General features: G+C 36.1%; 1 protein-coding gene across 8 annotated transcripts in view; it reads left to right on the top strand.

Moving 5' to 3' along the window:
* Positions 1–13,247, top strand: part of CIT (citron rho-interacting serine/threonine kinase) — a 149,546-nt gene that overhangs the window by 92,538 nt on the left and 43,761 nt on the right. For 7 of the 8 annotated variants that reach the window (XM_051972904.1, XM_051972907.1, XM_051972909.1 and 4 more), the window contains one exon: positions 2,036–2,089. The exons of the other annotated variant lie outside the window; for it this stretch is intronic. In XM_051972904.1, the coding sequence (XP_051828864.1) occupies positions 2,036–2,089 (54 nt within the window). The remainder of the gene's footprint in view (positions 1–2,035; positions 2,090–13,247) is intronic. 8 annotated transcript variants of the gene reach the window in all.

The raw sequence follows: 13,247 nt of genomic DNA, 5'->3' as shown, positions 1-13,247 counted from the left end.
GAGAGAGAGCCAGGGGAGCAGCCTGTTGGTAAAACAGTCAGAAAGCAAATAATATTTATTGATTAAATATGCCATCTTATGTAGGTTCTGCTTGTGACTTCCCAAAAAAATTACTTTAGCAACCTCAAAGATCTTGAACATAGATCACTATAACCGATTGACAATAATAAAAAGTTGGAAATATTGCTTGAAAAAAATGTGACACAGAGATATGATGTGAGCATGTGCTGTTGGAAGAATGGTGCTCAAAGACTTGCTCAATGCAGGGTTGCTACCAGTCTTCATTTTGTAAAAAGTTTGGTATCTGTGAAGTGCAATAAAACAAAGTAGTTAGCATTTATATGGGGCTTTGAGGTTTGCAGAACACTTTAAAAATATCTCATTTGATCCTCACACTCATCTAAGGAGGCACATTTTACAGCTTCTCCACCTTTTCCAAATGAGGAAACTGAGGCAGGTAGATGAAGGTCTTGGCCAGGATCTTACAGCTAGTAAGACTCTGAATCCGAACTCAGGTCTTCCTGACTCCTGGCTCCTGGACCAGGGTTCTATTTAGTGAGCCACTAGTTGCCTCCCTGATGACACATATTACACTTTTATTTGTCTTGTGCTTTGTGTTTATTCAGTTTCTCCCAAACTATCACATGGTAGGATCTTGCACAACATAGAGGCCCAACATGTATCGTTGGATGAATGAATGGCTTCCTTGTGTGTCTAGATTCCTACGGGAACCTGTCTTTACTTTTTAGGGCATGAACTTCATGAAAGATGATTATGCACTTTATGCTGTGTGCTCTTAATGAGGGTGCTTAGTGGTTATAACATTTCCAGAATCAGCCACAAGATCCATGATATGTCAAGAAATTGCCAGCTAGAGATTATTTTGCTTTGATCATGGCGATAAAATATCAATTCTATCATTACATATTCAATTAGGATTAGTATTGGTTGATCAGACATGATTAGACAGTCTTGTAATTAATGTCAATAGAAATAGATTGATGTTATTAGCCGTCTGAATTCTAACATGACAGTTAAAACAAACTTGTTATTAGCTGTTAACTGATAAATTGGGCAATCTTTGTCTGAAGCACACTTAAAACTTAATATAAATAAGCAAGTAGAGGATCATAATAGTTTGAGATCCGAAAAGAGCCACAGGATCTCATCAAATCTGGTTCAGCTTTTCATTTTACATATGAGGAAACAGAAGCTCATATAGATTAAGGTGAAACAATTCAATTCAGCTCAGGTGCCAGCTTCTCTGGGAAGCCTTCCTTGTGAATTCCAGTTGTTTGTGTGCTCTCTACCTGCTCATTTGCCTTTCATTGTCCTTGTTTGTATACTGTTGTTGGCCTTTCCGGAGGATGTAATCTCTGTCAGCCCAAGGACTGCCTTGTTTTTGGCTTTGTATCCCAATGTCTGACCCATTGTAGATTCTTTGTAAGGAATGATAGAAGCAAGACCAGAATCCAGATTTTCTGATGTTTTTCCCTCTGAGCAGATTTGAGTCATAAGGCTAGAAAATAACAACAAACTTCCTTAAAAAAGATTCCTGACTAGTGTCCTCATAAGCAAAAGTAGCACAAAATGGCAACTTATCTTCCCTTACCAGGGGTAAAACAGAACTTTGGACAGGCCAACCTAGCACCGGACCTATTTTGGGAGGCAGCAGGTGGACAAATGAAGGGATCCAGAGAAAAAAGAGGAATTTCTGTTACAAAAATAATAGATCTAGTAAAATTAAAAAGCCAACTTTGGGGTTTTTCTGTTGAAAATCTTTTGGGCAGACTACAAAAATTATATATATTCTAAATTATATCATGTCCCTAATATAGCAGAATGTTTACCAGTGATTTGACTTTTTAAGTTAATTTGACTTTGTGCTAGTTGATTCTTTGCCACTGAATATATACATCTGCTTTCCCTGCTTGCTTACGTATTAGGGAAATTGCTCGTCAGTGTATTATGACCAGTAACTATTAGATTTTATTCTAATGTATGAAAAATTGATGATTAACTTCTTACCTTTTAGGCACATAGAGATGAAATCCAGCGTAAATTTGAAGCCCTTCGTAATAGCTGCACAGTGAGTATTAAATAAAGATCATTAAAATAATTCAAAATTAAGAATGGAAAAAGTAAATGATGAACCCCCTCCTTTCTGCTCTTCATTTCTCATATGGATGTTTGGCCTAAAGGAGTCAGTGCAATTTAAACTAAATGGATTTGAATTTTTAAGCTTTATATAAAGTTTAGTTTTTGAGATGTCAGTTTAAAAAAAATTACTATCCATTCATCATGTTTTTGGTGGAGGATAATTTGTTAGGCTCAAAATTTAATTAAAAAAATTTTTTTTGCAATATAGCTAATAAGAATGCAGCAGAAGATGAAAAGCTAATGTTTTTTCTCTTATAAAATGGGAAAGAGAAATTTACCTTCCCAAATTTCAGCCTGAGGCAGAATTCCTGTCTAAAATACAAGAATAATCCTTTCTGGATGGTTACACCAAGCTTCTCCTTCTAAAGTGAATAGCAATTGGGCCTTCCTCATTTAAGCCACACCACTTTTACTTCTTGCTTAGAACAGCCCTATATGCTGTCTGAGTTTGCAAAGCATTTCCTTGAGCTCTTTAGATGCTCTTAGTATTTCATATTAAAACTCAAAGTCATTAATTTTTATCATGAGACACCTTCAGCAGATGTGCTTTTTTTGGTGGAAATTTCAGAAATGGCAAGTCCTTATTTCAGACCTTCTTACCAAAAAATACTAAATGTATACCCTCTTCTAGAAGAAAAGGCTGTCTCGCTTCATTCACTTGTGATCTCCACTTAGTTTTGACCACAAATGGGTTTGATTGCCAAACTATTCAAGTCTTATGTTCTCCCTCTCTGCCCTTTCCACCCCTTATTTTCTTTCCCTGTCAAATAGTCCAAGGCCTCTTAGATGTTGAAGTGTCGTTTTCAGAAAAACATATTTCTCTTCCCAGTAAGTTAGGTATCTGCAGAACTTCCTCTCGGGGGCAGCAAATCCTTGTGTTTTGTTTTTGGTCCATCCACTTGTACATGCCCATAAGTAATTTGGTGTGGAGTGTATTTCTCATGATGCTAGGGCTTACCTTCCATTTCCCTTTGACCTATTCTTTTGTTTCTCCCTCATTCTATTCCTGCTTCCTGTGTTTTCTGTTCTAATGTTCTCAGTTCACATTTTTCATGACAGCTATACATGTTGTAGATGGGTACTTAAATGTCGAGCCAATATATTTATGTCATATTTTTATATTGCAGTGTATTGTAAAATGAGATGTATTTTAAAGGTGTAAGTCAGTCAGCTTTTTAGGTTCAGCTTTTTAGGCTTTTCTTCTTGGAAATGTGTCTTTTTTCCTAGAACATAGTATGTTTTGTTTTTAATAGAAAATAGCTGAGAGGTGTAATTCACATAGTTAAAATTCTTCCCCCAGAATGCTGGGGTTGGAGCACAGTGAGATCTCTCTGGAATTGTTGTAAATATTTCATGAATGTGTAATCATGAGCATATGACCTGAACCTCTCAGAGCTTCCTCAGGTAACTCGGGTGAAACGGGGTCAAGAATACTCCCAAGGTCATTGTAAAGGAAGTATTTTGTGAATCTCATGGCTCTGCAGAAATATGAGCCAACACAGGTAGTCCAGAAGCTTTTTAAAACTTTTAAAACTACATTAAGACTTTTGGGACACTCAGTGTTATGATAGTTGTTCTAGAATAATGCTCTGTAGCTACAAGAAGTCTAGAAAGTATAGACATTATAGAAAGTGATGACCTTTAACCAAGTGCATTACACTTTTGTAAGAGCAATAGGTACTTTAAGAACATTTAAAGTGTATGTCAAAAAAGAGCTGTACATTTAAGCCCTTTCAAAAAAGTCTAGGGTTTTTTTTTTTTTTTTTTCATAGATATTGTCCTTCCCATCTGTACTTTCTAGAGGCAGCTGAAGTCACACAGTGCAGGGAGTGTTGGGCCTACAGTCAGGAAGACCTAAGTTCAGAACTTCCCTCAGTAATCTATTAGCATTGTGAAGGTGGACAAATCACATAAGCTCTGCCTGCTTCAGTTTCCTCAAACTATAAAAATGAGACTAGTAAGCACTCCTTTTCCTGGATTGTTGTGAAGATCAAATGAGATAGTATTTGAGAAGAGCTTAGTACAATTCTTGTACATAGTAAGTGCTTAATAAATTCTTCCTTCCTGTCATTATTAGGAACCAAATAATCATTGAATCTAACAGAAAAAGTTCAGCCAGCAGCATTTAGAAAACTTAAAAATAATATTTTAAAACTTAAACTGTCCAATGTTAGAGGTTTTAAAAAAAAGATTTTATTGAATCTGGCATCTAAGACTACCTAAGTCTGTTTGAGAGAGAAGCTGGTAGGCAAACATGCAACAGAATTCTTTATGTGTCAGTGTGTTGACGCTTAAGGTAAAAAATGGAACAGTATTCATGCAGGTGTTTTTAAGCAGGAACCAGGGAGCACTGTATATTTTATTGGTACCCTTTTTTTTTTTTTTTTTTTTTTTTTGTAAAACTGCAAGAGCAAGCATCATTCCTTGCATCCTCCTGAGAACTGGTCAGGCAGCAATACTTTGCTATTGCTTTTTATGCTATTTTGGTTGAAAAATGAACTTAAATTTGTCAGAATCATGACACTTACAGATCAATCTTGAAAAGGCAACAGAAATCTAAAAATTCTGGACAGTTATTTCGGGGGATTGGGGTTGAGAAGGGAGGTAGCAGAAGAATCTAAGTTCTATACCTTATTTCTGTTGTAACTATGCTAAAAACTTTGGTGATGAGAGATCTCTGAAGAGAGTACATGAGGGGAACTACAGCCAGATTCCTCCACTGAAGAAGAAAAGGTGTTTGGAATCACACTTTGCCAAATTGTGATTAATTAGGGTGAATTATTATATAATTGTGATTAGTTAGACTTCCTCCATCAAGGAAAATTGCTCCCCCTTGCAACTTAGTGGATGGTTTTTAAGAGTTGCAATTACAGAAAATGTCATTACCTTGCAACCAGCTTGGTGAGGAATCTAACTTAGCTTGCGTATTCCTTGGACAACAAGCACACAGTCTGTTGCCGGGTCTGTACTTGAAACCATTCCAGGATGGTAGTTGCTCGGACTCTGCTGCCTAATCCCTGAGCACTTGTGGTCAGGGATGTAGCTGCCAGCATGAGGCATTGGGGCATCACTCTAGGAGATCATTAAATCATGCTAATGCTCACTTATAGTGTCCCAGCTTCAGGGACAAGAAGGATTTCCCACATGGGAAAAAGAATCCCTTCTCCAGTTTATGTGAGTAGAGCCTGTGCTTGTGGACCTCCAGTGAGCAGGGCCCACTGCCTTCTGGGCAGCCCATTTTACTTGGAGATTGCTGTCATCATGTTGAAACCTTTCCTTGCTTCCAGCCACTTTTGCCCAGTGTTCCTGCTTCTGCCCTGTGGGGCCAAGCACAGCCAGCCTATTCCCTCTTCCACTTACATCCCTACAAGTACATTAGTACTTGAAGACAGCTTTCATGTCCACCTAAAGCTTATCCTCTCAGATTCACTATCAACAACTGATCCTTATGTGATCTCTACAAGATCATGCCCAGAACTGAACTTTTCCAGATGAGGTCTGACAAGGGCAGAGGACAGAAGCACTGCCACCTTTATTTCTGGACATGTTTGCTGCCAGTACAGCTGAGAAGGAGAGTAGGTTGCCTGGATGTTCTATAGCATTGTCCGATATATATTCATTCCAGCCTTGAGATCTTTTCAGATAAATTGCTGCCTCATGACAGTTTCCCTACTTTGTCTGTGTGAAGTTGAACCTTGGAACCCAAGGGTAGTACTTAATCCCATTTCAATTTCACCTTCTTGTATTTGGCTCAGTGTTCTAACTTGTCGAGGGCTTTTGGAATTCTGACTCTCATTCAGTTAGCTTTTATCATGGGCAGATCAGCCTTCCATCTATCACCTGTTATCCAAGTCACTGATAAATCTAGTGAATATCCCAAGACCAAACACATTTCTCTAGAACCTCCTGCTAAGTTGATATTAAATAATTAATGACTATTCTATGTGTCTGACCCTTCAACCAGTTTCAGATCTGCTTAATTATGACCATCTCAGAGTCCACATCTTGCCATCTTTTCTGTGAAATGTTTTGGTTAACTATGTGTAGAGCACTCTCCTTATTTATCAGTTTAGTAATCGTACCCAAAAAGGAAATGGACTTTACCCTTTGATCCAGCAGTGTCTCTACTGGGCTTATACCCCAAAGAGATCTTAAGGAGGGAAAGGAAGCCACATGTGCAAAAATGTTTGTGGCAGCCCTTTTAAAGTGGCAAGAAACTGGAAACTGAGTGGATGCCCATCAGTTAGAGAATGGCTGAATAAGTTGTGGTATATGAATATTATGGAATATTATTGTTCTGTAAGAAAGGATCGGCAGGATGATTTTAGAGAGGCTTGGAGAGACTGACATGAACTGATGCTGAGTGAAGTGAGCAGAACCAGGAGATCATTATATATAGCAACTTCAATATTATATAATTATCAATTCTAATGGTTGTGGCTCTCTTCAACAATGAACTCATTCAGGCCAGTTCCCATGGTCTTGTGATGAACAGAGCCATCTACGCCCAGAGAGAGGACTGTGGAAACTGAGTATGTGAACTACATTTTCACTCTTTTTGTTGTTTGCTTGCATTTTATTTTCTTTCTCATTTTGTTTTCTGGTTTGATTTGATTTTTCTTGTGCAGTAAGATCATTGTATAAATATGTATGCATATATTCAGTTTAACATATTTCTACCATGTTTAACATATATTGGAGTACTTGCCATGTAGGGGAGAGGAGGTAGGGGAAAAGGAGGAAAATTGGAACACAAGGTTTTGCAAAGATTAATGTTGAAGAATTATCCATGCATATTTTTTGAACAATAAAATGCTTTAATAAAGAAAAATAAAAAGAAAATGGACTTTGCTCTTGTGACCTATTCTTGATGTTGACTTTTTGGTCCATCTTCCTTTTTTAGATGCTCACTTGTCAGCTTTGGAATCTTGTTGCCATGGGAAATCAAAGTCAGGTTCATTTGCTGTATTTGCACAGTCCTTGTTCTTCTGGTATTTGAAAAGCGGGACATTTACCCATTTCCAATCCTGTTCTCTTTCTCCTATTCTCTGTGATCTTCTTTTTCTCTGACTGTGAATCTGCTGCTACTTCTGCCAGTTCTTTTAGGGTCCCTGCATCTAGGTCGGTAACTCAGACCCAATAAACACAACTGGATGTTGTTTGTTATCTACTCTGGATCACTTATGCCCATGAGCTATTTTTTTCTTGCCCTTCTCAACTAAAAGATCATTCTTTTTGTCATAGACAGGAAACTAAGTATTAATTATCTCTGTGGTCAATTCAATTCCGTTTAATTTCAGTAAGCATTTATTAAGCCTTCTTCCCTGCCAGATATTATGGTATATGCTGGAGAAAGACAGCTGTGAAAGCATCCTCTACCCTCAAAAAGCTCACATTCTGCTGACATAAATAATAAATACCCTACATTAGCATCAGATCCAGTTCAATAAATAATTATTAAGTGCTCATTCTTTGCTTACAAGATACTACTGTGCTTGGCACTAGGGTCATACAATAAAACAGATCTGTGATTTTTTTTCATTGTAAGAATATTCATTTTTAAAAAGAAAATTTCTGTTTTTACTGGGAATTTAATCGACAAACAATATTCCAGTATGCTAAGAAGAACAAAATAGATTTTATATGAAACTGAACTTCTATAAAATTTGTTTTTTAGTCTCCTTCCTTCTTCCCTTTCCTTCTCTCCCTCTGTAACCTTTTCTTCTTCTCTTATTACTTTTTTCTCTTCCCTTCTCCTTTTCTCTCTCTATCCCTCCCTCTCTGTCCCTTTCTTTTCTTCTCCTTTCCTATCTCCTTTTCCCCTAATTAGGCAAGTTGAAGGCTTCCCTTATAGTGAATAAGTCATGGGAAATTAATTTTGTATCTCTAGTCTTTCATCTCTCTGTCAAGAGGCTGATTGATCCTAAATTTTATGATATCATGATTGTTCATTTTGTTGAGCAGTGTTTTGAAAGCTTTCAAAATTTTTTCCCTTTACTCTATTGTGGTCATCAAATTGTAGATTGTCTCCTGCTTCTGCTCATTTCAGTCCCTATTGATTCATTTAAGTTCTAAGTTTCTCTAAATTCTTACCTTACAGTAATAACCCATTATATTCACATACTGATGTCTTCTGTCATCCTCCATCGAATAGATTCTCACTTTGTTTTCACTTCTTTGCTGTAACAGAAAGAATTATTAGAAGTTTTTTTTTGTTTGTTTGTTTTTGTAATGCTGGATCTTTCCCTCTGTCTTTGACCAGTTTGAGGCATGTGTCTTGTAGGGTTATTTTCAGACTTACTTATTTTCTTTCTTTTTTTTTTTTTAAATAACTTTTTATTGATAGAACTCATGCCAGGGTAATTTTTTACATTATCCCTTGCATTCACTTCTGTTCCGATTTTCCCCTCCCTCCCTCCACTCCCTCCCCCAGATGGCAAGCAATCCTTTATATGTTGAATAGGTTACAGTATATCCTGGATACAATATACATGTGCAGCACTGAACAGTTTTCTTGTTGCGCAGGGAGAATTGAATTCAGAAGGTATAAGTAATCCGGGAAGAAAAACAAAAATGCAAGCAGTTTATATTCATTTCCCAGTGTTCTTTCTTTGGGTGTAGCTGCTTCTGCTCATCTTTGATCAATTGAAACTGAATTAGATCTCTTTATCGAAGAGATCCACTTCCATCAGAATACATCCTCAAACAGTATCGTTGTTGAGGTATATAATAATCTCCTGGCTCTGCTCATTTCACTTAGCATCAGTTCATATAATAGACTTACTTATTTTCACCTCACTTTTTGTTTCTGTTCCAAAATAGATTCTAGGATGGTTGGACCATTTCTTGTAGAACTTACAATTTACTAGTAGGATTGACTAGAGAATATTCTATATTCTCTTGTTTTTTAGACATGATCATTTAAAGGGGGGGGGGAGATCACTGACAACTGAGCAATACTTCCTGTAAGAGGCAGCACTGTAGCTGAGCCTTAAAGGGAGCTAACAATTTTAATAGTCTTGAGTTGACAAGTAACTGTGTTCCATCTTCAGCTTCCCGGCCTTTACAAAGTTGATAGATCATATGTGGAACCAGTCATTTCCCTTTGTTTTAGCTTGGTTGGTGTTCCCCATCACCTCACTGCCCATTTTCCTGCCTCCTTTTGTGTCTGGTCTCCCCCTTCAAACTGTTGGCTCCTTGAGAGCAGGAACTGTTTCTTTTTGTTAAGTGTAAATACTTAATGATATAATACTGAGCTGAGTCCACAGCCTGGCATGTTGCAGGCACTTGATGAAAGTTGGTTGCATTGAATGTACTCTTTTCTTACCTGACTTCTTGGAATTGCCAACCTCTCTTAAGATATAGCTTAAGCAAGATGGCTTTTCTGATTCCCCTAGTTTTTAATGTGCTTTCTCTCTGTCTTAAAATTGCACTTTATATACACTTTAGTTTTATTGACCCAAGGTACAATGTAAGTTCTTAGAATACAGAGACTGTTCTATTTGCTCAACACCTGGCACAATGCCTTTCTTAAGCTGTTTGTTGTTCAGACATTTTACTCAAGTCTGATTCTTCATAACCTCATTTGGGGCATTCTTGGCAAAGACACTAGAGCAGTTTACCATTTCCTTCTCCAGCTCATTTTACAGATGAGGAAACTGAGGCAAACTGGTTTAAGTGACTTGCCCAGAATTCTACAGTTAACAAGTGTATGAGGCAGGATTTGGACTCAGGAAGGTGAATATTCCTGACTCTAAGCCCAATACTCTAGCCACTGTGCCACCCAGCTAATTTAATAATGGTTTAATTAAATTTAGAATTTCATTCTCAAGAGGCTCCTTTTGCTCCTGGGCTGACTTTCCTTACAGAATTTCAGTTTGCGATCTCTACCTGTAGTTCCCCAAAATCCTTTGGAATCTTCTCAATCTAGGTATGTGTCAAAATGTCCCTGTCTTTCCTCTACCTTAATTCCAAGGTGGAATATTTGCTTCCCAAAATTCTTATCACCCAAGAAACTGGTTCTTCCTGGCTAATGAAAATCAGATCCAGAATCCAGAATTCTTTGTTGGTTCCTCTCTCTTTGGAAGGACAAAAGTAAGATTAAGGGCAGACAATGAATTAATAACTACTATGTTTTTCAAATATGATGTTGATTCTGTTTCTGACTCCTTTGATCTTCATCCAAATATTTTTCATCATGCTTTTACTCTCAGGAATCAAGTCAGTGATATCATTTTACTTGACCTGTTTTTACTGTCTGCCCACAAAATTGAGTACCTCTTGATAATAGAATAGGCTAAAACACAAAATTTTCTTATATTTGCTTATTTAGAAAAAAATTTTTTTCTGATAATAACAGCAAAGTAACAGCAAAGTAGACCTAAGAAAATCCCCTAACAATTTATAATTTAAAAATGTCACATATTCACATTTTATAAATATATTTTCTCTGTAATTTGAGTTTGAAAGATCCAGAATGAGTAGATTATAAAACACTTGAGTCACAACAAAGGATAACATTCTCAAATTAAAACCTTAATAACTGATTCACATAATCCAGTTCATGAGCTGCCCTTCTCACCCCCAAGTCAAAGCAGCATTATACATTATAGAAGTTCAATAGGTTATAACTTAGAAAAATACATCAGAAAACCTGATTAAATTAGATTGCTCTCAATTTTTGAATCTTTGAATGGAATCTTGTGATCAACAGATAATTCTCTAGGTATGTGAACAAAAGAGAGACTGCCACCAGATATGAATTAATTGATGATATTCTAGAAATAGAAATTAAGAGTCAAGAAGAAGCTTTTTAAAGTCTCTGTAGAGATACTTTTATGACAATAATACCCCAGGTTTATCGAGCACATTAAGTACAAAATACTTTACTCACAATAACCTTTATTATAAGTGGTGTTCCTGTTTTGCGAATAAAACAAATTAAGGCTGAGGGAGGAGAAGTCCCTTGTCCATATGTTCTTGGTTATGTGTTGGGATTTACTGGAAGGTTAAAATAGGACTCTGCAAGAAAGATTGAAAGTTAGAAAAGCAGACTGGTAGCAGAGGCAGAGGAGAGAGATTTCTGAACTTGAAGTCAGCACGGCTTCCAAACCAGCGCCTGACATTTATAAGTTGAGACTCTGGGCACATCTGTTAATGTCTTCATTCAACAAATGGAGGTGCTGAGTCACAGGAAGTTCAGTGACTTTTCTAATCGGTTCTCTTGGAGAGCTTTTGGAATAAATGAGACAGCCCGAGTTTTCTGATCTGTGGTTGAGAGCACATCTTCATCTTTTTGATCATTTGGTGAAACCTACAGACTTCTCAAAATTATGTTTTTGTATATGTAAAATAAAATACACAAGATACAAGGGAAAACAATTATACTGAAATGGTTAGCAAGATATTTTTAAAATACCAAGTTCATGATTAAGAACCCCTGGTGCAAAGCATATTTAGGACGTCACTTTACTTTTATGTTTGCCTAATATATACATTAGGTAACTGAGTCCCAGGAAGCTATGAAGACAAAAGTTAGCTGGAAATGTTTATTAATCAATTTGGAAACTATGAATACTTACTGTATTTAGGTGATCAACATTGTTATTTGTAATTCTGGGACTCTTGAGTTGGAGACATTTGGAGGTTGTCCTTCTAGAGCAGCACCTGACATGTAGTAAGTGCTTAATAAAAAAAAACCTGTGAGGTTTAATGACTCTCAGAATACAGAAAATGTCCATTTATCCTAATAAGAAAGGGGAACTTGTTATGTTTTTCCCAAAGAACTCCAGTACATAAAACTTGTGTGCCTTTATATATATGGTTTCATATTTCAAACAAGTACATGAGGAATTAATTTGATGTTTGACACCTAAAATGATTTTTTACTGGCCTACTTATTACATTGCAAAAGTCTTTTTTAATGAACAAATTCACAGCAAATTGAAGAACAAAGCAAAACTGTATCTTCTGACATAGACTATCTCATTTACTTAACTGATATCCCACAGTTATGTCTAAGATTTACAAAGCATCCAAAGATGAAGAAATAAAGATAATTTTGGAACAAAGACAACAATTCATAGAGTTATTTCCTCTCCTTAAATCCAAATCATTTAAAAACTAAATTCAAAAATTTTACCTTTGGTTCTTTTGTATACAAATTGCCAGTAAGTGCTCAAATTCTTGAAAATTAAAGTGTTTCTGAGAACTGATATTGAACAGCTCTAAGGAGAAAAGCTAAATAGCCTGCAATGAAAATCACTTAGTTATTTATCTGAAGAAAATCAAGGTGAAGAAGCCTTCTCAAAATATGATAATTTCTTAGTGTTTACTTTTAATTTTTTAATACATAATTTAATTGTCAAATTAAAAGTCGTGTGGGGTCTATAGTATAACATTTTCAGGTCTCTTTGATTCATTTACTTTTCTTTTTTTTTGTGTAGAATAAAAATTGATGGCTGGTGATGTTGCTAAAATAAAAACACTTTTGTACTGTTTGAGTTTTGGCTGGCCAATCTATTTTCATAGGTATATTTTGATCAGCATTGTAATGGTAGAGGTTGTTGAATTTGGAATCAAGAAGGGTTCAGGTCCAGCCTCTGAACTTTGCTAGATGCTTTTTACCTTCTCTGACTCTGACAACTCTTTAAGGCTAAGGTTATAGGTAAGGTGTTGGGAGACTCTACACTGGAGAAATCTTATGTTTTTGACTCATTGTCTTGTGTTGATTAATACAATTAATGGGTTTTTACAGAAAACCCAAATGATGACTACTTAGAGAAAATTGTAGGGGAATTTTAGTGTTTATAATTTTAAAATTAAATCAAATTTAATTTTTTTCAGTAAGTAAAAATATGCCCTCCCTCCTTCTTGCCTTTTCCTATAAAAAATGAAAGAAAAACTAAAGCCTTGCTATAAACATGTGTAATTGAGAAAAACAAATGTCCATGTTGGCCATGTATAAAATTAAAAAACATATTTACACATATGTATCTCTTTTTGCCTTCAGAATCCCTAACGTGTTTTATCATTAGTGCTCTGGAATTATGGTTTGTCCATATGCTCATTAGAATGACTAAGTCTTT

This window comes from Antechinus flavipes, chromosome 1 (genome assembly GCF_016432865.1).
Source record: "Antechinus flavipes isolate AdamAnt ecotype Samford, QLD, Australia chromosome 1, AdamAnt_v2, whole genome shotgun sequence".
NCBI lineage: Eukaryota > Metazoa > Chordata > Mammalia > Dasyuromorphia > Dasyuridae > Antechinus > Antechinus flavipes.
The sequence above is the reverse complement of the archived record's forward strand: the minus strand, read 5'-3'. Positions and strand labels throughout refer to the sequence as shown.